The sequence below is a fragment of the Antedon bifida genome, chromosome 10 (assembly GCF_963402885.1).
Source record: "Antedon bifida chromosome 10, ecAntBifi1.1, whole genome shotgun sequence".
NCBI classification, from domain to species: Eukaryota; Metazoa; Echinodermata; class Crinoidea; order Comatulida; family Antedonidae; genus Antedon; species Antedon bifida.
The window spans coordinates 1,117,784-1,145,074 of NC_136235.1; the positions used below are offsets into that span (position 1 = coordinate 1,117,784).

At 33.5% G+C, this 27,291-nt stretch overlaps 5 protein-coding genes across 12 annotated transcripts in view; 3 read left to right on the forward strand and 2 right to left on the reverse strand.

Annotated features, from left to right (window-relative positions):
- The window catches only part of LOC144854164 (serine/threonine-protein kinase RIO1-like), a 107,916-nt gene that overhangs the window by 38,360 nt on the left and 42,265 nt on the right, over window positions 1-27,291 (forward strand). The gene's annotated exons all lie outside the window — the stretch shown is intronic.
- On the forward strand, window positions 1,045-26,006 carry LOC144854660 (tRNA dimethylallyltransferase-like). 5 transcript variants are annotated; one of them, XM_078712597.1, is made up of 10 exons: window positions 1,045-1,202; window positions 1,956-2,192; window positions 3,039-3,811; window positions 5,369-5,511; window positions 6,271-6,388; window positions 7,022-7,218; window positions 8,023-8,135; window positions 8,544-8,664; window positions 9,027-9,129; window positions 25,851-26,006. In XM_078712597.1, the coding sequence occupies exons 1-9, from the start codon at window positions 1,062-1,064 to the stop codon at window positions 9,119-9,121; spliced, it is 1,938 nt and encodes a 645-aa protein (XP_078568723.1). In that variant the 5' UTR covers window positions 1,045-1,061; the 3' UTR covers window positions 9,122-9,129; window positions 25,851-26,006. The 5 variants fall into 5 exon arrangements, 4 of the variants coding, with proteins under 4 accessions (XP_078568723.1, XP_078568722.1, XP_078568721.1 ...); XM_078712596.1 differs by lacking the exon at window positions 25,851-26,006 and adding an exon at window positions 12,593-12,720 and having other exon boundaries at window positions 9,027-9,134; XM_078712595.1 differs by lacking the exon at window positions 25,851-26,006 and adding an exon at window positions 12,584-12,719.
- On the reverse strand, window positions 12,598-19,987 carry LOC144854661 (F-box only protein 32-like). 4 transcript variants are annotated; one of them, XM_078712599.1, is made up of 10 exons: window positions 19,645-19,987; window positions 18,988-19,005; window positions 16,733-16,824; window positions 15,318-15,364; window positions 15,034-15,126; window positions 14,708-14,801; window positions 14,176-14,342; window positions 13,686-13,877; window positions 13,184-13,333; window positions 12,598-12,723 (listed from the first exon to the last, which is right to left on the reverse strand). In XM_078712599.1, the coding sequence occupies exons 1-10, from the start codon at window positions 19,797-19,799 to the stop codon at window positions 12,598-12,600; spliced, it is 1,134 nt and encodes a 377-aa protein (XP_078568725.1). In that variant the 5' UTR covers window positions 19,800-19,987. The 4 variants fall into 4 exon arrangements, with proteins under 4 accessions (XP_078568725.1, XP_078568727.1, XP_078568726.1 ...); XM_078712601.1 differs by lacking the exon at window positions 18,988-19,005 and having other exon boundaries at window positions 16,733-16,803; XM_078712600.1 differs by lacking the exon at window positions 18,988-19,005 and having other exon boundaries at window positions 19,645-19,986.
- Window positions 20,575-25,144, forward strand: LOC144854664 (uncharacterized). Its single transcript, XM_078712603.1, has 3 exons — window positions 20,575-20,704; window positions 21,768-21,855; window positions 22,133-25,144. Exons 2-3 carry the CDS (start codon window positions 21,779-21,781, stop codon window positions 22,959-22,961), a joined length of 906 nt encoding a protein of 301 aa, XP_078568729.1. The 5' UTR covers window positions 20,575-20,704; window positions 21,768-21,778; the 3' UTR covers window positions 22,962-25,144.
- Window positions 24,868-27,159, reverse strand: LOC144854665 (uncharacterized). Its single transcript, XM_078712604.1, has 2 exons — window positions 26,916-27,159; window positions 24,868-26,343 (listed from the first exon to the last, which is right to left on the reverse strand). The coding sequence occupies exon 2, from the start codon at window positions 26,290-26,292 to the stop codon at window positions 25,426-25,428; it is 867 nt and encodes a 288-aa protein (XP_078568730.1). The 5' UTR covers window positions 26,293-26,343; window positions 26,916-27,159; the 3' UTR covers window positions 24,868-25,425.

Consider the following 27,291-nt stretch of genomic DNA (forward strand, 5'->3'; position numbering starts at 1 on the left):
AGTAAGCCTAAGTTATAATTTAACTAATCATAACAATATTTAATAAAGAAATAATAATTTTGAAACTTTAGAAACGATTTATACTGCTGAGATGGATTGAAATGAAAGAGATGACGATAAAACAGAAACGTTAATTCCATTATTTGTTATATCTGGTATAAGAGGAAAACTTGGTTCCCAGTCTAAGACGCAACGCAAGGACGTAGACGCAATGCAAACGAGTTGACCAATGACAAGCGAAAGTTAAATAAATCCATCGCTTGTGATTGGTCGTGCGTTACATCGTTGTTTTACGTCTCTAGTGGGAACCAAGCATAAGATGGGTCTACATCAATTCGATACAGTATCGCTATAACTCTTTTATATGAGACTCGGCTGTATACGATTGAGATTATAACACGAATAGGCGGCCTATCATGTAGATTCTTATTCAATTGAATACTAGCTCAGTATACACTAGTTTGTATTTAAATTTGGAGATGAAAACAAAAATTGCGTTTTATGAGTAAAACAGAATTCATTAAATTCGTCCTTCTGATTATCGAAATTTAATTAAATTTGATTAAATTGCGTGAATGAAAGATTAGGTTTATAAGAAAAAATGAGGGGGAAAAATTAAATAATAATCAATTCTAAGAACTTAGCATTCAACATCTGGAGGTCTATCAGCTAATAGTGGGATTGGAACCCGGATTGTAGACAGGATGCACGCCGACGAGTACAGTAGGCCTAATTAATTTCACACGAATCAATGAAAAACATACTGGTTATTACATTTTAGAAACATTGAAACATTTTAATATATAGCTTTTTGCTAGATTAAATTAGAAAGGCAAAGATAACACGTCACCAGCAGCAATAATATGATGTATTTCGTTATTGTACTACTTTTTGTTTCATTAAATTTTTGTTCTCATTAAGTTTGTACTTTTCAGAACACGTTCACATGACGTCACACTCCGTACACCATTACAGTGGAACTGGTATTTTATGGTAAAACATACTACTGCCCTCTATAATTAAGGAAAGCACATTGCAGCGAAACATGGCGATGGGAAAGCATGGCGACGAAAATGTTGTGTGGACGAGTTTGTCCAACTGTTGTTGTAGTTTTAGGTGCAACAGGAGCTGGGAAATCCAAATTAGCATTAGATATAGCAAAACGTGTAAATTCTGAAATTATAAGCGCTGATTCTATGCAGGTAATAGTTTTTAAATCTTTCGATTGGTAGCTAGGCTAGGCTACTAGGCCTACACCGCGCGTACATCATAGGAAAAAAGGCGAATATACATCCTTTTTTTGGCGTACAGATGGTGATGGTGTTGGCGTTTGTAGATTAGGCCTAGGCCTAGAGAGCATTGTCATTTCCTGCTCTTTCTTGTTGTAGTTTAGTGGCAACCCTTAATCCTAGGCTAAGGCAATTTTTGACATTTTGAATAGTTTAAAGATCTATGAACAAATTATCTGCAATAATAATTTAATTAAATTAGGCCTAGGCCTAGCCTATAGGCTCATAGGCCCATCCGCATCCATAAAACAAATATAAATACTTTTCAGGCCAATAAATTATTATATAGGCCCTCTCTCTAAGCTAGGCTAGCTAGTATTTAATTTTACCAGCAACTCCCTGGTTTTACATTACAAAAATGATGTTTTTGACCTTAAAACATCAAGAGAGTGTCTTTAATTTTATAATCCAATATAGGCTAGGCCCAAAGTAATAGTGTCAGTTGAAATCATTTTGTTTGAAATTGATTGCGATAAAATAAAATAAACTTCCTGTTTTAAAGCGCCAGCTAGTTATTACAACCAAAATAAACGACCGATTTCAAATGTGCCGAATATACTATCATACACCATTCTAGTCTATAAAAAAGGAAAACTTACAGTAATACATGAAAAGATAGACCTTCTCAAAGACTATGAATGCTCTCTTTTTGTTTAATAATAACAGGTTTATAAAGGCCTCAACATCATCACAAACAAAGTGAGTAGTGAAGAGATTGAAACCTGCCCTCATCATGTCATTGATTACGTGAACCCCCTCAGTCGATACACAGTGGTGGACTTCAGAGACAAAGCGCTGCCAATCGTTGACAGTTTACTGGAAAAAGGTAAACTACCAATAATAGTTGGTGGAACGAATTATTATATTGAAGCTCTGCTGTGGAAAGTTCTTCTTGATCCTGTGGTAAGTAAGTTGATTGTAATTAAGTTGATGGGTGTGGTACAAGAGGTTGTTGGGTGCGGTACAGGAGGTTGTTGGGTGTGGTACAAGAGGTTGTTGGGTGTGGTACAAGAGGTTGTTGGGTGTGGTACAAGAGGCTGTTGGGTGTGGTACAGGAGGTTGTTGGGTGTGGTACAGGAGGTTGTTGGGTGTGGTACAAGATGTTGTTGGGTGTGGTACAAGAGGTTGTTGGGTGTGGTACAAGAGGTTGTTGGGTGTGGTACAAGAGGTTGTTGGATGTGGTACATGAGGTTGTTGGGTGTGGTACAAGAGGCTGTTGGGTGTGGTACAGGAGGCTGTTGGGTGTGGTACGGGAGGTTGTTTGGTGTGGTACAAGAGGTTGGGTGTCATAATACCTACCAAAGTCTCACAGCAATCAAGTAAGTGAGTGGGTGATTATAGAAATGTTGCCATTCTTCATTTAGCCACCACCTGCTAACCCCATTTTTTGGAAAATCTCACATATTTCAAATTTGTCTCTAAATTGGTCGGCATATGATGTACCATTGCGTATGGTGTTACTAAGTATGGTACTGATTATACATACTGTATGTATGGAAAGTATTAAATCATGGATTTTCTTTTTCTGTCGAAAGAATTGTTTATAATATTGCAGTGTGATAAATATATATCAAATGAAGGATTAATATACTGTGTATATGATAAAAGAAATGGAATTGATTAGTGGGAAAATGAAAGACATAAAAAAGGATAATTAAAATGATACAAGATCAAAACGGACTATCAGATTACAAGATCAAGTTGCTATATGAAACTGATCACAATTTTTTATATTAAAATTTCTTGTAGGAAAACACGGGTGATGACCTGTTGATAGACAAAAGAGGGGGCAACATCAAACTGATACAACTCCGCAAACGCTCTTTACCTGACAACAGCATGGCACCTAAGGCTAAGTACCAGCAAATTGATCATGCATCAGCTACTGGAGAGACTGTTAGTGGCAGTTCTGGTGGTAGTGATCTTGAAGATGCAACAACTTCCAAGTCTGGCAGCAGTGATATACACAATATCAATTCTACTTGTTCCAACAAAACGGATTCTAAAAACTTGTTTACTTGTGGTAATGAAACAAGTGACTATGTTAAACGAGATAGTGAATGTAATATGACCAATAAGGCTTTAGAATATTCAGTTAATGCAGGTGTCTCAAACACAGGTGTTACTGGAAAAAACACAGGTGTCGCATTGGAAAACACAGGTGTTAATTTGGAAAAAACAGGTGTTGCTGTGAAAAACACATGTGTCACTGTAGATAACGCAGGCCCAACATTGGAAAACACAGGTGTCATTATGGAAAACACAGCTGTTACTATGGAAAACACAGGTGTCACTGTGGACAATACATGTGTCACTTTGGACAATACATGTGTCACTGTGGACAATACAGGTGTCACTGTGGACAATACAGATGTCACTGTGGACAATACAGATACCAAGGGTCAATATTTTAACATTGAAGTTGAGAAGTTTTCAAGTGAACAATTACACAGCATCTTAAAAGATGTTGATCCAGAAATGGCAGATAGACTCCACCCAAAAAATAGAAGAAAAATAATAAGGTAAATTAAATCACATTTTAAATGTGAAACAAAATATTTTTCATAATCTAAATCAGGCATCAAATACAGTTTTGTAAATGGCAGATATACTGTATACTTTTCTGATTCATTGTTGTACTTTGATGTACTTTACTTTGTCTATCGGACTGAATGTTAAATCGACCAAACACAGTTTACTGAGCAGATTAATATTTTATATGAAATACCGTCTCCATTCATCTACCGTTGCCTTTTGCCCACCGTCCTAATGCGAAAGCCCACTAATATCCACCGTGGGTGGAAGTACAATAAAGTACGCACTATTTTACAAGTTGAAATCATCAAACTAATTAATACCTGTAATTAATAATGTCTTGTCTAATGAGTTTGATAATTATTCTTCAAATTGTTCCTATTTGTGTATTTTAAGCAATTCAATTATTTGAGCAATTCAATTATTTGTGCAATTCATTTAATACTCAAAGCATTAATAAGTTTGAGATCATCAGTAATCTACAGTAGCAACTTTCATGTGCTATGGAATTATGTGCTAAATTAGTTGTTTGATTGAATGGTCATTGATTGTTTTTAATTACTTTCAATTCCAATTGTAAACAGTTTAGTTACAGTATGCGTTAATTGGAATTGATTTAAAGTAAACTTTTTCAAGTTCATTTTCTGAGTGTAAATGAAAACATCTACAAAGTTATACCAATATAATTTTGTTCTTATTTTAAGTGAATTATTTAAAAAAAATGTAAGTGTAAAGCTCTGTCTATCAAACTTTACGTGACAACAAATGTGATGTGCCCATATATGGACATGATGATGTCAGCACACCATATTTAGGCATATAATTATCACCACCATATATGGGCACAGCACACTTTTTTTGTCAAACTAGTTTGATAGTGTAGACAGAGCTTAAGAAATAACATTTTTTCTCTAAAGCTTTGTCCGCACTTGGAAGCAATGCAATCACAAGTGATGGTTTATATTGGTGTCATATTTAAGTATCTTATGTCCTTTCCTTTGCGTCCTAGTGGAAACCAATCTTAATAATCAAATATCGTTGATTTACAAGAATTTAAAAAAAAAACCAAAACTTTTTAAATATCATCACAAAGTTTGTATTTCTACTCGACCTGTTTCTACATCAATTGACCAGACCCAATCCATTAAATAAAATTCCAAGGGAATTTTAATGTAATATTTATCACAGGAGACTGGAAAATAACACTATTATCACCATTTTAAGTAATATCATTTTTTATTGCAATTCAGCTGTTCTGAATTTGTAATTCATGAAAATTTAGAATCAAGCTATGAAAAAAAATTTATCTTGTCAAAAATATTTTACTGTGAAAGGATGTTTAAAACATGTTTGATGACAACTCAGTTTTAATGTAAAATCTAATATATTCTAAGGATGACTGATGTTTATTATTTTTTAATTTAACTATCAGTATGTTTAAAGAGACTTTATAACACACCTTGTCATTTTAATATTGGTTAATTTCATATGTACCATTTTCAAAATTTTCAAATCTTTTTAAATTGTCTTTTATTATATATTAGAAGCCTACATGTTTTTGAGCAGCATAACATACCACACAGCCGGTTACTAGCTGACCAACAAGCAACAGAGGGAGGGAGTCCATTAGGTGGACCATTACGTTATAGCAATGTCTGTGTGTTTTGGGTGCAGTCAGACCAAACTGGTAAGAGTAATATTTTTATTTAAAGTTGGTGTATCTAAAGTTAATACTGTACCAGTTTCATGCTGTGTGGCTTAGATTTGGTTCCAACTAGGACACAACGCAAGTAAATTGACAGTTGACAATAATCTAATGCTTTTGATTGGTATTGTATTGCATCTTATGTACTTTCCTTGCGTACTAGTGGGAACCAAATGATTTTGTGTGAGGAAAGTTATCTGTTTTGACACTTAGTTACATTGAGGAAGACCTAAAAAATCATTAAACATTACAAGATAATGACTTTCCATTGGGGTCCTAAATTAAGTTTGGAATAAAAAAAAAACACTTAATAAAGAGAAGAGATTCACCATGTATCGAATCAAGTTTGAAAAATTTACATTTCGGTGACGTGACTGTGTTACAAATTGGTGTATTGAATTTCTGAAATGATTTTTAATTTTAAAAGTTCAGTTCAGTGTTCAATATAGTGATACTTAAAGAGCATGCCGATTTTGTTGGTGAGCCTTGATTGCACGGACATTAATTAAAACTGCTGGCTAAATTGACCAAATACTAAATACTACAGAGCTACACTTGCCCCAGGGTTAAATTAACTGAGCCAAACGATTACCTTTTATACCAACTACTGCCTGTTCAATAGACTACTGCCTGCCCAATAGACTACTGCCTGCCCAATAGACTACTGCCTGCCAAATAGACTACAGCCTGCTCAAAAATAAAAAAACTGTAATTACCATCTTCCAATTCTTTCTAATATAGTACTTGATGACCGACTTGATAGACGAGTGGATGGTATGCTGGAGCAAGGGCTTCTGAAGGAACTGTCTGACTTTCATTCAGAATATAATCAACAAAGATTACAAGGAAGCCTTCACAAGTAAGTTCATTTCAATCCACTATTTGATAACTTTCTGTCATTTTCTTGGACAGCTGAGAGATGAATAACATTTCAAACAATTTGTTTTATTTGTAAACTAATACTAGACTTTGAATATGTTTGATTCCATTTTTGTATTGTGTATTGATTCCTAAATGGTCTCAAAGACTTTTAAGCAAGGTTCCCACTAGAACGCAACGCAGCGATGTATTGAGGCAAAGAGCTGTATTGCGTAATCACAAGTGGGAACCGAGGACGCAATAGTGCTGCAAACATCGCAGGTTTGATTTCACGCAGGCGAGGGCAAACACAATTATTAGAAGGGCATTTTCTTATATTGCGTAGATTGCGTTACGTTGCGTCGCTAGTGGGAACCAAGCTTTAAGGTGACTCCTAGAATATCAGGGGAGTGGGGGTATGGGGAAGTTTTAATATCTTTTAGATGGGGAGCTGGTTTGACCTTAGATTGTGCCCATGGATTCAAATGTTGCCGATTTGTCTTGAGTCAGATGATCTATAATTCATTCCATGTTTGTTGGTTTACTTTTCATATTATCTTTTACCTCCAGGGTTCTCTTTCCTTTGTTAATGGCCTGATGACACTAAATGTTTGTTGTGCCATTATTTTTACAGAGAAGAGTTGTATTCACAAGGAATATTCCAATCAATTGGCTTCAAAGAATTTCATGATTACTTATTACTTCCAGAAGAAGAAAGAGAAAAAGAAATTGGCGTCAAATTAAAAGAACAAGGAATTGAGAAACTGAAGCAGGTCACTCGGAGGTACGCACGTAAACAGTTGAGATGGATTAACAACCGGTTTTTAAAGAGTATGTTTATGTTCTACTAAATTCCAAAACATATTATTTTTTTATTTTTTTTTAGAATTTTTATTTGGCGTTGTTCATGTTAAGCCAGGAAAAAAAATATTTCATATTGACTTTAACTGGTTAATATTGGCCTGAACTGGTTAATATTCGCTTGACCTGGTTAATATTCACTTGACCTGGTTAATATTGGCCTGAACTGGTTAATATTCACTTGACCTGGTTAATATTCACTTGACCTGGTTAATATTCACTTGACCTGGTTAATATTCGCTTGACCTGGTTAATTTTTGCTTAACCTGGTTAATATTCACTTGACCTGGTTAATATTTGCTTAACCTGGTTAATATTCACTTGACCTGGTTAATATTCACTTGACCTGGTTAATATTCACTTGACCTGGTTAATATTCGCTTGACCTGGTTAATATTTGCTTGACCTGGTTAATATTCGCTTAACCTGGTTAATATTCGCTTGACCTGGTTAATATTCACTTGACCTGGTTATTTGCTTAACCTGGTTAATATTGGTCTGAATTGGTGAATTTTTTCGCTTGACTTAATATTTGGCCTAACCTGACCTCTTTTCATGATATTTGAATATTATTTCTTGTTTATAAAAGCCACAAGCATTTTGCTTATGCGTAATATGAACACTACTAAATATACATTATTAATAAATGCACATAGATAAATAACATTTTAAATTATTATATTATTCATGGTCCATTGATTTATTGCTGTACACGTGTCAAATATTTAATGTTTGTATGATGGATGCTTTTGATTGTTTTTTTTATTTTAACAGGACGACCTGGTTTCAATGTACCCCCTGTATATGCCCTAGATGCTACTGACCCCACACAATGGGATCGCACAGTACTTGAGCCAGCGATGACAATCCTTAGTGATGTCATGGAGGTAAGTTTAGTTGTAGCTTCGTGGTTGGTTCACTACTACCAAAGTCCTGGGTTCAAATCAGATGCTAGGATTTGTTTTCAAACTCCACTCACAAGGACTTGTTTACAAATATTTAACAAGTTGCATTGGCTTATTCACAGTCAATCAATGATGCCAAGCTAATCAATATCATGTTAGTTTTTCAATAAATCAAAATATTGCGCAATGTTTTATTTATATACACACATATATCTTGAATTTACATTTATGCCCAAGAGATTACAATTCAATCCATTTATTTTCCTGAAAGACATATAACATTTGAGCTTAAATAATGTTAGTCTTGCGGCAGATTGTAGATAAGTGATGAAATCACTATGCAATGTAAATCCCAAGATAAATCAAACTCACTTTTTTTTTTCAATGAAGGGTAAAATACCAAGTGCAAAACCGTTGGTGATTGAGGAGAGGTCAGAGGTCAAACCAGAAACCACCTTCGTGTGTGATATATGTAGTGGTCGAATAATCGTTGGACATCAACAATGGCAAGGTATTTGTGAGATAGATTAAAAATTTTATTGTATGCATATATTCCGACAATAGTAGCTAGCGCCCAGTCGCCAACCTCTCATATTGTAATGTACCACCTAATTGTCAAATAGATTTAAACAAAGTTAGGATACACTGTTAGAGACAAAGTTAGAGACACATGGTGCATAATCCACCAATCAAATGGCAAGGATACACTGATAGAGACAAAGTTAGAGACACATGGTGCATAATCCACCAATCAAATGGCAAGGATACACTGATAGAGACAAAGTTAGAGACACATGATGCATAATACACCAATCAAATGACAAGGATACACTGTTATTTTGTTTGTGTAATTCTTTATTTCAATTTCTACAGCACACTTAAAATCCAGAGTTCATTTCAAACGTGCAAAAAAGAGTCGGAAGAAAGAATTGCTGGCTAAGTTTGCCCAAGACTCTCAAGAATCTTGACATAAAAGGTACACTTTTATTTGATATGTACTGTGATAATTTAAAATTCAGTTATGAAACTATTATATACAACAACGTTCACATGCTACATAACAATACAATTTTTTTCAATAGTGCTTTATCTATATATATATATATATATAAATCCAAAGGCAAATTACTGAAAAAATGACAATGCTGTGGGTATCAGTGGCTGGATCTCAATGGAGATACAAAAAAAAAAGCGAAAAGCTAAATCAAAACGATAAAGTAAACAGCCAGAAAAGTTAGCAGAGCTTTCGGGCAACACTAGCCCTTCATCAGTGCAAGTCAATGTTAAAAAATATATATATATATATATATATATATGTTTATTTTAAGTTGAGAATAAAAATTTAGGCCCAACAACTATTTAAAATATCAACCAGCTGTAGCCTGCAGTATGCCCAACAACTATTTACTATATCAACCTATGTGTAGCATAAAATAGGCTAATTTAATGCCAAGAAAAAAATGTAGAAAATATAGTTGAGAATTTTGAGAATGAATGTTGGATATTTTTTAACATTGTTGTCTATTTGCGGTATTTGTGTTTGACTAGCATTTGTGCAACAACTTTGAGACAAAAACTACTGTTTGGTAAAGTGCGAAAGGTACAATAAAAGTGCAAAAGCTACGAAAAAGAAGCTACAAGAAAGTGCAAAAACTATGAAAAAGAAGCTACAAGAAAGTGCAAAAACTATGAGAAAGTGCAAAAACTATGAAAAAGAAACTATGAGAAAGTGCAAAAACTACGAAAAAGAAACTACGAGAAAGTGCAAAAACTATGAGAAAGTGCAAAAACTAGTTTATTGTAACGCCAGAAAAAAAACCCTGAATGCACTTGTTGGGCAACTTAATGATAACATTAAAACCATTAGCATAATACTAGATACAAGGCAAAAGTTAGTGTGTGAGTGATGGATATACAATTGGCATTGTAAACATTTTAGTGAAGTGTATCCCCTGACAATACAGGGCTTTCAAATAATAAAATATAGCATAGATTTCAAATAAACTATCTACAGTATTTGTGTAATGGATCATAAAAGCAATCTCTGCTTCATTTATATCAAACCATCTTATTTTGATTGAATATAAACTACTACTTAATTAGATAAAAGCACATCAATCACTAGAGGCACGTTTTAGTATTTAACCTTTGACCCTAAGTCATTTACTTCCATTAGGAAGAAAAAACTGTCAAAATAATACAGTTAAAAGGCATGTTATTGTTGTAGCTTATTATACAGTAACGTATGATGGTATAAACTGGACTCTTGATATATAGGCATATTCCACTTTACGATTCCTTTCATCTTGCAAAGGCTTATAATGCCTCAATCTTTTGTTTTTAAGTGAAGAGTTTGAAGTATTTGCCGCCTTAAGTTTATTATTCATCCTACTTGGTCCACCCTCTACCTAAAACTGAACAATTTTATTTTTATTTTATTCATTTAGCATCCATTCAACAATACTTTTAAAATACATAACAAAGAAAAAATACAAACAATTGGAATATAGATAGTTATGAATCTACAAAAAGAGTGTTACTACAAAAATAATAATATTGAATTAATTAAAGTAGAATCCTCAAATCATCTACCGCTCTATTTTGAAAGGATAACAATTCAAGGATTTTGTTTAATTTATACAGTTAGTACCGTCTATGACATCAAGCACATAACACAACATCATAATGTATTTCCCAGAGTACAGGTAAATGTTCATGTTCCTGCTACATGTTCACTTTAAACCTATTAATATAATTGTTAAAAACTTACAAAAACTAATTACCACAATAATTTAAATACATAATCCCAATTACGGTATTCATTTTTTATTAAAAAGCCAATTAATTACAAAATTATGCTACCTAAAATAGACAAGTCAATAATTGTATACGGCATGCACCCCAGGGCCTAATATACATTAATGGCATCCGTTCAATCACAATATAATCTATAAACTTTATTAATATTCTGTTGATAATAAATTATAAAAAATCACCCAATTTACCTTGAATATTAATTATCATTAATGTAAATTCTCATGCGGTTATAAAGTTACAAAAAACGTTGAATTAATCACGCATTGTGTGCTATATGATGCCTTGGGGAAAAACATGTATAAAGCTTGCCAGTTTCAATACAACTAGCATATTATAATCAATATTGATGATAGATGAAAAGCTTTAGACAAATGATGTAACTAAATAAATAGGATTGCTCCAGTTTGGAATTTCAATTTTACACAGATGACATCATAGAATCATGCATGATACAAGATTATTTTTTAATTTAAAACTGAAATTCACAATATTGTGTCTTTTTAGCTTTATTACAGTTGGTATCCATTAAATAAAGTCCATCAATCACATCATGATCAATTGCCTCTTATCAGATGCATGTCTAGCCTAAAACCAGTTAAATTAAACCTCAAGAAGTTCAATATTTATAGTTAAAACAACACCCTGAAGGGTAAAGTAGACTTGTATGTAATAAGGGTTTAGAAATTTACATAGCTGATTTATAAATTGATGCCCCTTCAGCAAAGTGAAGACTTAAATATTATAAGAGTTAGCAAATTATATTATATAAATTGACACAGGCTGCAGTCCCTTTAGCAAAGTCAAGACTTAAATATTATAAGAGTTTACAAATTATATTCCATAAACATAGGCTGCAGTCCCTTTAGCAAAGTCAAGACTTAAATATTATAAGAGTTAGCAAATTATATTCAATAAATTGACACAGGCTCCAGCCTCTTTAGCGAAAATCAAGACTTAAATATTATAAGAGTTAGCAAATTATATTCCATAAACTGACACAGGCTGCAGTCCCTTTAGCAAAAGTGAAGACTTAAATATTATGAGAGTTTACAAATTGCATTGCTGATTTGTACAAATTAATGAAACAAGTCCCTTTAGCAATGACTTTAAGTGTAAGAGTACAAATTGACAGACATTTATGAACTTCTGTAAACAAAGTGACCTTAACATTTGCAGATGGATGATGTCATCTGCATTCATTAGTTTATACAGTTGTTCCTAAGGCCAATTAAATTCACAATTCGATAAAATCCACACAAAAATGTTTTCTTAAATATGAACTGCACTAACATTGCTTACACATAAAGAGGACAAGGGCAATCAAGAAATTATACTATTATATACTGCTTTAAAAAGTTTAACTTGTTTAACCAAGATTTTACAAGAAGGGCGGCCGGTGATGGATTGAAAAAACATCCGGAGCAGTTGCAAATGTTTGCCATTAGTGCAGGAAAAGTGCCTACAAATGAACTATTGCATATCCATAAACCTGCAAACGTGAATAAATAGCTCACAGCAGCATATTTACTTACTATACAAATATACACTGAGATTTTATCTCTAACAACATGTACAAAATCTTTTATTTATTACACTATAATTTCTTTTTACAGACTACTGACTGGCGTTATGGCGTAGGCCAAAGTTTCATGAATTCTTCCGGGGTAAGATTTTGCTGGGTCACAACAACGTCCGAGAATTGTCTAGTTGAAAACTCTGGGGTTATTTCTGCTGAGCATGGATGACCACCATCCTGAAAGAAAAATGACCACAGAATAAGACAAATGACCATATGGTACTAGAATGACCATACAGTGCCGGATACAAGATAAAGTATAAACTTTAAATAAAATATACACAGTATCATGTTTAAAATACATTTTAAAAATTTAAAAAATTTAAATTAAAACATTTTTAAAATAAATTAAGAAAAGTGATGAGAATACAACTCCTCAAAATTAAAAAAACCCAGCAACAACATTTTTTTTAAATACAAACTCTATTGGCAATAACAATAAAAATTAATTTTTTTAAAGTAAATTTGGAGGATCATTTATGAAATATGTGTTGATACACTCGACATGCTCGTAACACAGGCATGGTGGTTGCAATAATTTTCAAGTCGTGATTGTATGTTTTGAATTTTACATACTGACTTCAAAAGAGGGCAGCAGACATGATTTTCATAAAAACAAGTAGTAATGTGTACTCACTGTCCAATAGATACAGTTACAGTGATTGCATAGGTTTAACACATTGTTGTATAATTCCCTTGTTCCATGACGATGACACAGCCTACTATACACACCCTTCCAATTCACTTCATTGTCACTGTCAAGGAATTTTGGAGATACAGAAGTAATCTGCAGGACAAAAACAAAAAAAACAAACGGTTTAAATTTACATTTGATCTTTAACAACAAATTTCATGTGGTTCGCAATTGTATAGAACTGTTAAACTTCATCACTGTAAACTACAGGCCTCGTATTTTGTGCCGTGGTAGTGTGATCACTCGCCAGGCCAACTCAGACAGTGTCGTACAACGCTGTCTAAGTTGGCCTTAACGCTCACCAGATGTCATTGACACTCAAATTCGGTAAACTTCTACAAGATACAAGGAGCAAACCTACAGCGCCCCTAAATGTGTCTAGGAACGTAATTTGTAGCACACCTTCCTACAGTTTTTAAATGCAACTAATGTTGTGTTTTTATACCTGTTGCTGAGTGAAATGAAAACGGCAAAGCCTTTCCCAGCGCAACGTGTATTCACTGATTTCATGTATGTATTTGCAGGTTAAACCAAAGTTTACAATATCTTTTGCATTCGCCAATGATGACACAATGCGGTTAAGACAATCTGGTGGTAGATCCATCAGTTGTAATGAGTCTACTCCACTCTCAGTCGGCTGAAAGAAACAAAATGGCCACCATGGCTTTATTATGCTCTAAATGATCCTTAGATATGCATAGTATTATGGGATACATCACTTGATTGGGTCAAGGTTCATTTTCAGTTGACATCACTTGATTGGGTCAAGATTCATTTTTACCAGTTGAAATCACTTGATTGGGTCAAGATTCATTTTTACCAGTTGAAATCACTTGATCGGGTCAAGGTTCATTTCCAGTTGACATCCTTGATTGGGTCAAGGTTCATTTCCAGTTGTTAGATAATACACTTCAAAATTTGAATTCATAACTTACTGTATAGTCAATTGCGTTAAGTTGTTGTAACCAGTCTTTTACCAAGTCTAACCACTTGTTCCATGTTTTAGGACTACCCACGTGGAAGTGCGGGTTCTTCACAAGGTTCTTGGAAATGTCCTGCAGTATTTTCTTCACCCTATTTACATAAAGCTTGGTTTCAGACACTGGAAAAATAAATCGTGATTAATTTCATTTTCATTTTAAATTAATTTTCATTCGTTTCATTTTATTGTTGGGCTAAGCATTTTGACATTCAGATCCTGACAAATCAAGTTTGCCTCATGAATTATTCATGAATCAAGAGGTCGTGCAAGCATAATGATCATTCGCAAATTGACAAGCCAACTTGTATCGGATCCACCAGTCGTTTCTGGCAATTGATTAGCCAAAAGTGTCGGGCAGTGTATGCTTAATTTTGAGGTATATTCTTTGCATTCAAAATGTTTAGTTGAATACTGATGTTTGGAGGACGAGACATTGAGAGGGTTAGGTTCCAGGTGTGAAGCTATGGAGTAGTTTTGAATCTTACCAACTGTAACTGATTCTTCCAAAATAAAAAAGAAATTTTTCTGTGCGAGGCCGCTTAATGCAAACAACCAACTTTCTGTTATGATTTCCAAAATCTGAAAAAAAACCCCAAAATTATAAATATAGTACAGACTTATTTGTGTGGTTACCTAGAATTATTTGTGCATCATGGTCAACCACCCTAATAGTACATAAATTGAAGGAAATTAGCTGAAACTTAAACTTCAAGAAAATAAAGTGATGCAAAGCATAATTTATAGTAAATTCTGAAACCCAGCCATCATTAATTATAACGGTCAACTAAGTGATCGTGTAATTAATACTTACCCGGCACACATAATTGAAACGTCTGTGATCGTGTACAGCACCTGAGAAATCCAGTCGATTCAAAACCTCTCCAATAGTAAAATAAAAACCAGTCTATCATTTGGAAATAAGAATTCATAACAATATATTATTATTTATCTAGTGTATAATTTAAGGGTATATAAGTACAGAACTGAGTCTAGTAAGAAAGGGTTACTGCAATCCACAGCCATAATACTCCTTGACCATTTAGCTCTGGACTTACAACTCCCTGGACACATTCTATAAGCCAAATACCAACTCACCTTCATAGCACCCCCTCTTGGTAAAAAGATATAACAGCTTTGGTGATCTACAAATTAAACAATAAAAAATAGATTAAAATGTCATCATATAAATAATGGATGTAATTTTATACATTTCTGAATAATGTATGTATAATATATAACTATATACTGTATATGACCTGTTAAGGTCAATTTACACAGCAGAGCAGTGGTAATGGTAAGTGGTAAACGGTTAGATCAAGACACAACTTTGCGCTGATTACTAGATGCATGGGAGTATGTTTCTATACGTGTTGATCCAACAAAATGACTGGGGTAATAATGTTCAGCGCTTACAGGTGTCACAACATTATGCGCTCTATATATCCAGGATATTATTATTAAAACAAAAATATAGAATCTAGGTTATTTCTTATGACCCACGAACACAAAAACGATAGATACAGATTCTACGTGGGACAAGCTTACTGTTGCCGCTTGTCTGTTTAAATTGGCCTTTATTGAAGCACATCTCCCACTCATCAGATGATTTAATTATATGCTTCTGACAGCCTCTATCAAATAGAGAAGTTTTAACAAGTTGACCGGCAGAGCCAGTCCATTTAAGACTGGTCACTGGAGGTGAGAGGAGAATGAAGAACTTTTATCAATCCGGCATTTTGTCCCTTTCTAATTTTTACAGTCTTAATTATAATGGCAATTCTGAATTTAAATCCACAACAACATAATTACACAACAAGAATGTAATTTATTTAATAACATAGAATCTGCTTGTGACATGTTCTTTTCTTGCAACAGCTGCTCTACAGCCCACTTTGTGATTGTATTCAAAGATTGAATTTTGATTTCATCACAAACTTGGAGTTGATCCCACATTCCACTTTTAAGTCTTTTGGCTATCTTCCTAACAACACTCCCACAAGAGTTACTTGGTAATTATTACAGATTGTATCTTGCTTTAATATGACAACACAATGTTACATGGGCAGCTGATGTGGCCTACTTACTATGATCAATCAAACTTTGTTTGTTTATTATTATTTGTTTGGCGAGGAGATGGTCAAAGACCTTTGTCAAATATTATTTAATTACCTAATTTAATTATTAATTCAACATCACTTTGTCAAATCAAAGCCAATACTTAGTTATGTCATTTCAGTTTCAACACTTCATTAAAGCAATATACTGTACATAATAAATTGTTAAAAAATTGTTGAAATTGTATTTGTATTTTGCGCACGACCCCAGGGAAGAACAAGTCAACCATGTGTTGATCTGGGCCTCTGTGGTTAAATAAAGTTGAATTGAAATGCATGGCATATGGCCAATATTTAAACCAGGAGCATATATCCTCTCCTCACCACTCCCCCACCCCCCCCCCCCCCCCACCGCCACTCACTCCTCACTTGCGCCATGGGAGTACTCGCACCTACCTATGGATTTCTTTTTTCTGTTTGATTCATTTTCTTTATTTTGATCTTGTGAACTTTCAACTTCTTGGTTCCTGTTATTAATATTACTTAATCTGCAATAAAAACAAAATTGAACCAATTAAATGTATTGAATATAATAGTAATAATCACTCATTATATAGTACCGTAATTCTGTGAAAATTAGGCCCAATTACGAATGTATGGAAAAAAATAAATACTATGGGAATACAAAACTAGCCAACATTGTAACATTTGACCTTAAATTATGGGAAATCCCCAGGCCACGAAAAAATCATGTCGGGCATGTAGGATTTTACTGCTCAAAAGCAACCTCACAAAAAGTGTTAATAATATGGTAATAGAAAACAAAGAAAGAAAGAGAGAATATACGCCATGTATTATAGTAATGTTCAAAGAAAAAGTGTAATGAATGTACATTTTAAGTATTAAAGGAGATTGACTAGACAATTACGGAATATCATGCAATAATATACCACGGTAAAAACTAATAATATTCACAAAATATGAAACAAAAAAGAAATACCAGTAGAACCAGAAGGCCTAGATAGAAATAATTAACAAGTGTTTGAACTGTAACTATTAACAAATATACCCACCTCTGCGTTTCGGTATCAATTAAAATACGGTTAAAATAATGTGAGGTGGTGATTGATATGTGAATCCAACCCGAGATGTGGCGTACCCAGTGACCTCGCAAATGACCCTCGTTCATCACTAAAGCCATGTTAGCTTAAAATCAACTGTGTAAAGCTAGCTACAGTAGTTTTTTAAGCATAAACTGATGATCAGGAACATAAGACAATAGCAGATTTATCCAATAATTCCAAGTCAAATTGTTATTTCATATAAGCTGTTGGATACTACAACGTTGCTCTAAAGACCACAGCTTAGTGAATGAACTTAGATCAATGAATATTGACATTATTAACAATAGCCTTGTTGTGGCAAGATTATTTGTTAACTTTGAACTATACCATATATGGTCGTATTGTGAGAGCCTGGGAAATCATATCTAAAAATAACTCAGTATGATAGAGCTTCATTTAAAATAAGAGGCAAACCTAACAAGTTGTTGACCATATTTGGGCATGCATCTAAAATGCATCATTACTGCTACCTCTGAGTAGGCAAAATTTGAAATCAATTTATTTTTATTGACCTTTATGATTGGCAATTGGCAAAGAAATTAGATAAAAATACTAATGCCTATTTTACAGAGCAGAACTGTACATGTGATGGGGTACTGGTCTGACTATTAAAAACCAACAAAAAAAACATTTCTTTGAGAAGATTTTTATCTTTAATAATATATTCAAATGTTCACATGGTAATGTCAATGAAAATTCATATAACTTCCTTGATCAAATATCTGTTATGGGAATGTTCTTTTCAAAAATTGTTCTATATTCTTCTATTAATGGCTAACATTTCCATTACAAAATAGATTATCTGACAAGATGGATTATAACTAGGAATACACTATTACTATACTCAGCTTCAGTTATCAAATCACTTTTTATCACTATGTTGTGTCAGTCTATAAATAATTAGTCCTTTAGTATTGTAATAAAATAATAGTTCATAAACTGTACATGAAATACAATTTGATGGAAAAAACAGTCTCACAAAACAATGATACAAATTACAAAACTGATTCTAGTAACTTAGCTATATAACCCCCTTCCTCATCAACCATCCCACCCTCCTCCTCCCCCTCTTCATAAAGTATCCTGGATCATGAATCATGAAAGGGGGGGGGGGGGTGTCAAGATTGAAAAAGGCTTTCACAGTGTACCCTGAATTCAATGTTATGTAAACATTGGCTCAGGGTGGGTTTAAAACTGAGTACATTATTTACAGTTATAACAAAAGAATCTGTGCAGAAAAGATTTGATGGAAAAAACAAAACTGATTCTAGTAACTTAGCTATATAACCCCCTTCCTCATCAACCATCCCACCATCCTCCTCACCTCTTCATAAAGTATCCTGGATCATGAAAGGGGGGGGGGGGGGTCAAGATTGAAAAAGGCTTTCACAGTGTACCCTGATTCAATGTTATGTAAACAATGTTTAGTAGTAATAAAAAGAGAATATAAAGTAGGTTATGTAAACAATGTTTAGTAGTAATAAAAAGAGAATATAAAGTAGGTTAAGGTTATAATCAAGTCAGCAAACAAAAAAAAAGAAAAAAAGACCATACAATATAAAATGTGTAGAGGCAAACCATACTTACATGACTCTTGAATTTGAACTTTTAGCAAATGTTACAATTAAAAAAGAAAAAAATCTATGTACAATAACTTAATGACCTAAAAAAACTTTTCAGTGTCAGTCTTGAACCAAATAAATTAAAGTTTGTTTTTCAATTTTAAACACACACACACTCTCCAACTGATAATTGCGAAAGTCTCCAGATATTTTGTGTAATCTCTCACTCTCTGATTTTTTTTGAAACAAAAAAGAATATACTGATATTTTTAATGATAATGAAGATTGAGTCTGTTTTCTTGAAGTGTATTTAAAAAAAGTTTATGTATAAAATTTATATTTTTAAATATCAGCAAAAACTTAAATAGTCCTTTTTACAGAATTAAGCTTTGATGTTAAAAACAGCATCATTGGCAATTTTCAAGACTGATATTTATTAATTAATAATACATTATATTATAATATTTACTTCCTCAATCCCTGCACTATTATTGTCAATGAAAAAAATGATAATGCATCAAAACCACAAAACACAACAGAACAAAAGAATGACGTTATGTCCATGAGCGACACGTGACCAATGTTGTGACTGTTGACATTTCATGTGATGATTTTTTATGTTGTTTATTATATTGTTAAATTAAATGTATTTAATGTTGAAAAAATAATGGTGTATACTTACCTATCTCTGGCAAGCCTTTTGATGTGCCTGTTGAGGTTTTCACGAAGAGCAATGAATTTCTCCCATCCGCTGCCACTTCGAACCCAGTTGGAATTGGACACTGCTGGAGGAAGAAGTGATGATGATGATCTCGATTCCTTAGCAACAAAAGGCATCGTCTTTGGTCAAGAAAAGCTGTTTTAAGGAAAACAGTTTGACTGCTTTTTCCTAATTGTAACCGAAAATACCAATCGATTTGATTTGACTACAATTCTCGTATAATTTTTTGATTTCAAAATAACAACTGTTGATGAGAAGAAACGTTTATGAAATTGCTTTGAAAACACTGACGATTACCATCTGGTTTTGTTTTGATCACGTGGTTATTAAAGATCAAGACAAGTGGGCTATACCATTTTATAAATGTGGATTAACAAATATATAAAACTTCAACACTACGTACTTTTCAATAGGTTTTGAAATAATTAATACAAATTTCTGATATTTAAACAATATTTAATAATTAAACTCCTAAATATTAAGTTTTCATTACCAATATTTTGTGTAAGAGTTGTAAAAAAAGCTGAAACCCCAAACTTGTTATTTAATATTCTCATGATGTGTCAACAACATTGTTGAGGGATCATCTTGGAGTAGCTTACATTGATACTTGTTTTCTTATTTTAATTATATTAATACATTTTGAAGATACGCTTTTATAACAGCGGCACACTTATAAATAAAGGTGCGTTCACTTAAACTAAGCATATCAACCAAAGTTGTAACTAAACAAAGAAACTAATATATAAAAAGACATTAAAGAAATTGTAGGCATAAACGGCCTAAACATTATTTTGCATTGCTGCATGTAAAATTAATAATCTTATACTGACTGTTTGTGAATGCGATCCCTGAAGGATGACACATACCGAAAATTACGTCATCAAAAGTGAACATGCGCCCGTCGCGCGTCGTCAAAACAAAGATGGCGACTTTTCCATTGCAAGTCATGAAATTCATTCATTTTTACTCATATTTTGAATGAAATAGATGTTTAAGTATATAGAAAATAATATCTACCGTAAGTATTATAGTTATTTTTAGTATCTGTATTGTTAGAATGATTGATAAAATGATAATAGAATCTTTTTTTGTTGAATGATTTTGGCCTCTTTTTTTTTGCTCCTCTATCTCCGTGACACTATCATTGGTCGAGTCCAACCGGCCTTGCTTGCTGTGACTGGCTGTCCCGTCTAGGCCTAGAGGCTAGGCTGATTAATGGCGCAATAATACATGAGTCTAAGCGCTCCTTCCTATACAGTAAAGCCCCACGTATCTGGCGTGAGGCTCAATAATGTAAATAAGCTAATCACTTTTTTGTGTTAGGCTAGGCTATATCATGGAAAATCTTTTATTAATTTAAATGTATTTAATTTATTGTATTGTCAGTAATTTTATTTATGTTAGGCCTAGTCAATAATATCACTTTATTTTTTTATGATGATTTTCCTAATACTGTATATAAATTTGAATCAAATCAATCGCACCGAAACTCTTACGCTTTTTCACATTTCACAAACATTAAACAATCTCAATTTGATTTCAACTCATACTTGAATACATGGGTTTATAATTAACTAATAAGTACAGTACATAAGCCAGCAGCAACCTCAAACAACTTGACATGTATAATTTATAATAGGACAATTATTCAAGATGAAGGATATTTACAGTACTGTAGGCCTATGTTGAATAATTTATGATTTAATTTAATTGTAAAAGATGAAAGTGTCAAATGATAATATGGTTCACTTTATTGATGGTCCTGTCTACCTCGTCCTTCTAAAGTGTTTTGTACTTTGTGACCAGTAATCTTATTGAAAAGACAGAAGTCCCATTCCCTACGTTTTTTCTTGTAAATGTCTATAACAGCATAGTAGTTGTGCCACACTTTGAGTAAAATAAATAATATGTTATTTTGTCTAGCTCACTGTAGATTAACTATAGCTAAGCTAATACGCTTTACAAGTTATTCAAAATCGAGCAGGAAGAATATTGTTGGCATTGCCACCACTATTAAATTATTATTTTATATTGTATTTTTTACTATTATGGTATATCATTATTTTACATGTCTTTTAAAGGACTACTTTAAATGATGGCTTCACCAAGTACAGCTGTTGATGAGATGGATATGCAGTCTATGTTTAAAAAACTAAGAGTTGATCCAGAGTAAGTATAGACCTGTGTTTCAATTTTAAGTGTAACATATTCTAGGGGTTGAGGGTGGTAAAGGGTGGGGTTGTGTAGTGGGAGGGGTTGTGGGTGGTAAAGGGCGGGGTTGTGTGGTGGGAGGGGTTGTGGGTGGTAACCTAGTACTCATCTTGGAATTACCTTACCCAAAATTTGAACCCTTTTACTACCCTTGTTTTACATGTACATCTCAGTGTTATTGTACACTTTGGTTAAGTGCATTTTGTTTCATCATGTTTCTCTTTCTTATTTGTAGGCCGGGATGTTCTAAACGAAGCTCATCAACTAGGCGATCTAGTAACGGAAACTACTTCAGTGTGCGATCACGGAAATCCAACCTAAAGGCAGTTCCCTGGAAATGGACTAAGCATCGCTTAGAACCCTATGTCACAATATCAGGATCATCGCCTCCTCAATGGCAGCCAGAGTTATTTGGATCCTCAACAAACCATAACAATGATGATCTTGTTAAAAGTGTTAAATTGCCAAGCACGTTCCAACCATCATTTTCAACCGGGAATTTATTGGCAAAGGCTAAAAGCGATGAACGAGCTGTTTTTGGACCTATTGTGAAACCTTCTAAAAAGACATTAACGTGTAAAAAGTTAGCGACGATTCAGGAAGAAGCACCTGAAGCAGATAATTCTGCTAACAATTTATTTAAATCTTCTTCTCTTATTCAAAGATTCAACAGCTTTCAAATGAATCCTAACAATTGTCAAACAAGAAGAAGAAACATTTTTTGTAATGATCATTTGAATACAAGAGAATTGACTGCCAAAACACAATCTACAAATTATTTTGATAAATATCGTGATCAATCTTGTGCTTTTTCATTGAATCGAAAACGATCGTCGTCCGAAGATGTTTGTGCAACGTCGTTGTCGGAGTGTAGGCGGACCGAATGCAGGCACAAGGCGTTTTCGGTGGCCCGAGGCGAGGTGGCGTACACTTGTTCGCAAGAAGCTCTCCAGGTTCATCCACCTCTGGACGACACCAGTATGGAGGACCTTGCTGGATATTTTGAAAACATGATTTACATCCCAAAAAAGATGTCTCACATGGCAGAAATGATGTACACATGACAAACAGATTAAGTAGCTCAGAAGTGTATATTACATGGAAATCATCAGATTAAAGCTCTATCTACACTATCAAACTAGTTTGACAAAAAAAGTGTGATGTGCCAAAATATGGAAGTGATATTCCTAAACATGGTAGTGATATGACATCATGATGTCTATATATGGGTGCATCACCTTTGATAGTGTAGACAGAGCTTAAGTAAAGAAGTGTGTGATAGACAGTGCTAACAAGAAGGTGTACTCATTCCTACTGTGTTTTTTACAGCAGTGATTTAAGCAGTGTTGAGATTCTAAAGATGAATTCAATTCTTCATTATTTGAAATTCAAATAACAATATTATATATTGCAGTGCCTGACCGTTCTGCTATGTCATTTAACTATACGTTGCATTGCACAGTTTAAACAACATTATTCTATTGTGAATATTTTGATATTAATATATTCACTTAAGTGTAATTTAAGAATAAAGCACATTTTGTAATGTAATGATGTAAAGATTCCTGGAATTTTTAACCGAATGTTCCTTAATAACATCAATTTAAGAACTTTTTTTAAAGAAATTTATTACAGAAAATAGTATGGAACTTTTATATTAATTTCTTGCTAGAAATTTGTTTAGGGTTAAATATGTATATTTAGATATAGTGCATAAACAGTATTATGTTGTTTGTAAGGTTGTTATACACACACAACGTCTTAAAGATCACAATTGCATATTTTGTTTGCAATTCGTGGTGTTTGAATTTTGTTTCGGTAATTTGTGATGTTTATTGTAAAATTTGTGTTTTCTAAATCTGAATTCTAATTTATTAACTTTCACACATCTCAGAGTTTATGTGTTGGTGGTGTTACACAGAAAAAAACAATTGATATGATGGTAGGTAGTTATTATAGTATGTGTTGTATTTATAGCAATACTGGTAAAATGAGGTCATTTTGTACAGCCGTTTTGATAACAAAGTTAAAAAACAAAATAAAATTTATAAAATAGTTTTTTTGTAAAGATGTATTGTCCCCCAAAAACATGACAAATACAGATTAATAAAATCAGACTTTGAATAGGCAATTTCACAGTTTTAATAAAGTTATTCACTTCTGTAGAAAAAAAAATCATCAAAAATAATTATTTCACTTATATAAATACAAAAGAAATGGTTAATTTCAACCAAAAACCATTGTCTTCAAAAACAATTTAGGTATATTTTGCTTTAAATTACATTTTTTGGGGGGAAAATGTTTTTTTTTTATCAAGTTTTTGGTCAAAGTGAATAACTATTATGTAATATTAAAATGGCATATTTAAAAAAAAAAAATAAAAAATATTTTTTTTAGGGGGACAATATATCTTTAAACTTCATAATCCCTGCATTTTCTTTGATGTATTCATAGGGGTAGTAGTATATTATAATATGAGTGATATCAACTATTAACAATTAAAATTGAATTAATTTAACTACTGTATTTTCAAAAATGAAAGGTAGAATAAATGATAGTAAAATTTATTGACTATAATTATTATTATAAGTTTCGAGTCAAATATGAATTACGAATCTGTAACATTGACATTTTTGTTATGTTATTACTACTGTATTAAAAACGTTCTGTTTTGAGTTAAGCTCTGTCTATATTATCAAACTAGTTTGACAAAAAAGTGTGAGGTGCCCAAATATGGTAGAGATATAACGTCACCATGTCCATATATGGGCACATCACATTTTTGTTTTCACATAAAGTTTGATAGTGTAGACATAGCTTTAGAAAGTTTTTTTTTTATATATAATGTAAATGAAAACACAATTAAAGGTGCAATCACATGTTCTGTTGTCATACCATTTAAGTTGAACTATTAAATTATAATATTTGTTATTTACATTATACAACATTAACTGATATAAAAACATGATGTCAAATTGTTTAGTATACTTTATTGTACAGTAATTGTATGTGTTAAAATAGTAAGTTACTCATCGCAGTTTGTTTTCCAATGCACTCTAGTCTACACTGTCAAATTTTATGTGACAAAAAAATGTGATGTGCCCATATATGGACACGATGACGTCGTATCACTACCAAATTGTTGATAGTGTAGACTGATCTTAAAGAGTGCCACTCGGACTCAACGTAAGCGCGCCGCAAAAGTAATTCAACCAATCACGACGCGACGGATCATCCGACGGTCGCCTGTGATTTGTCAAAGTATCGATAGCCGAATTAATTTTTAACACCTATTCACAATCCAGTTTTGCACTTTATATTCGGGATACACAAGTTAAGTTACACACGTTAGTTTACCGTTACAACAACTCTCTTACATAAAATATATAATACAGACTAATACAGCTAATAAAATGTTCTTGCCCATACCATAATCTTTTAATTGACTTTAGAAACTTAACCGAATCCTCGTGTTTCTGACGTCACATATGCGCGCGTAAAACACCAATCACGTGCTCAGTTCATTATTCAATTTTCAATATTAATCAATTCTACTATGTTACTATTGAACTTATACATTTGAGGGAAATATTTCAGTAGAATACTACGTAATTCATCATTTGTTAAGATTGGTTTGGTTACTAATTCATCTTTATCATTTTCGTAAATAAATTCTTTATCTTTAATTGCAACTAATCGCTCGTTGCTCATAATTACCGCGCGAACCTGAAGCAAAAACGGGAATTTACAGTAATAAGGATCAACATATAGTGACTGCAGATTTGCTGTGAAATCGTCAATTGTACAAGGCGTTAGGCAAATGTCATAAAATAAATACCACTTATCCTTTTCTTTATCTGTGTTTTCAGGGTAATTACGTTTTGTGAATAACGATATCGTATTGTTATCTTTACGAGAAAGTTTATATTCTAAAAATCCTTGTTTGTACACAGGTGATGCTTCGTTGAAATCAAGTGGTATAACTCGCCATGTTGGTAAGGACGTGCTTATATCAAGAAAGTGTGAATCTCCAAACTGAACGAGTGACCGAATTATCAGAGTCAGGTGGAAGTTGTCTATGCCGAATGCAAGTGTTCCTGTATAATCTACCTGGTAACCAATAGACACAAGGACCTCTCTCAGGAAATAATTCATCGAATAGCAACTGCCTCCTTGCCGCGTCATCATCGATGATTTGATTTCGTCAAACGTTGGTACATGGCGCGCATCTGGCGGTACATTTATCGCATGTACCGTTTGGAATGGTATAGCATGCATGAACGAGTACGCAATATCAGACAGGAGTTGTACTTTATTTTGTTCAAACTTCTTAAAACAATCATCAATTCCTAGAATACTGTTCAAAAAGTCTTTAGATTCTTCTTTAGACAACATCGTTTTGACCTGACGTCGATGCTGGACTGTGACGTAGTTTGTTACCTAGGCCTAAAGTAGAAAAAAAAAGTAAATAAAAGTAGTCTGCGCGCCAACCATGGCACTAGTGTGGTTCTTCCCCCCCCCCCCCCACTACCGACGTAACGCAACGCAGTGACGTATCGATGCACTGCGCTGTATTTCGTAATCACAAGTGGGAACCTATGACGCAACAGTGCTGTGAACATCGCAGGTTAGATTTCACGCAGGCGAGGAAAAACACAATTAGGCCTATTGGAAGGGCATTTTCGTACGTCGCGTAGGTTGCGTCGCTAGTGGGAACCAAGCTTTAGTATAGGACGCAACGCAAGCAACGTGGTTGTGGTTCCACTACGACGCAATGACGTACGCAATAATGATGAACTCGGATATCGACTACCAACTATTATTGTAGGGTCTACTTTGCGTCACATGTCGTCCCTAAGCTTGAGTTGGGTCTAGTGAGAAACGATATTGCACTCTAGCCTCCCTCTCGTATGACAACCAGACTTGTAGGCTTACATAAGAATGGTAAGCGCGCATATTGGTTAAAAGAAAAAATAAAGAAAAAAATAATATTGGGTGTTTATAGACAAAATACTTACTTTTACTACACGAGTGACGTTATACAGAATTGGGCCTCATCCGACTAGGCTTACCTGCATGTCTGCAGATCTGTGCGTGAGGGGCTGAAGTCACATTAATTGTGACTTGTGGATTCAATATCATATATGATAAAATGTGTCTACTCATAGTTCAACCATTGGTCCAATAATAGCATAAGAGACACAATAAAACAATGATGTCAGAGTCGGCTATTGAGCAAAATAATAAACTGACTTATACTTGTCGTCGTACGTAAAACCATATGGTAAAACCAAGTATACATGGCGTCATATTATCAAACCATACAATAGGCCTTTTCACGAAACGGAAGACATTTTCGATAACAAATGCTGTGTGCAGGGAAGCGTAACCAAA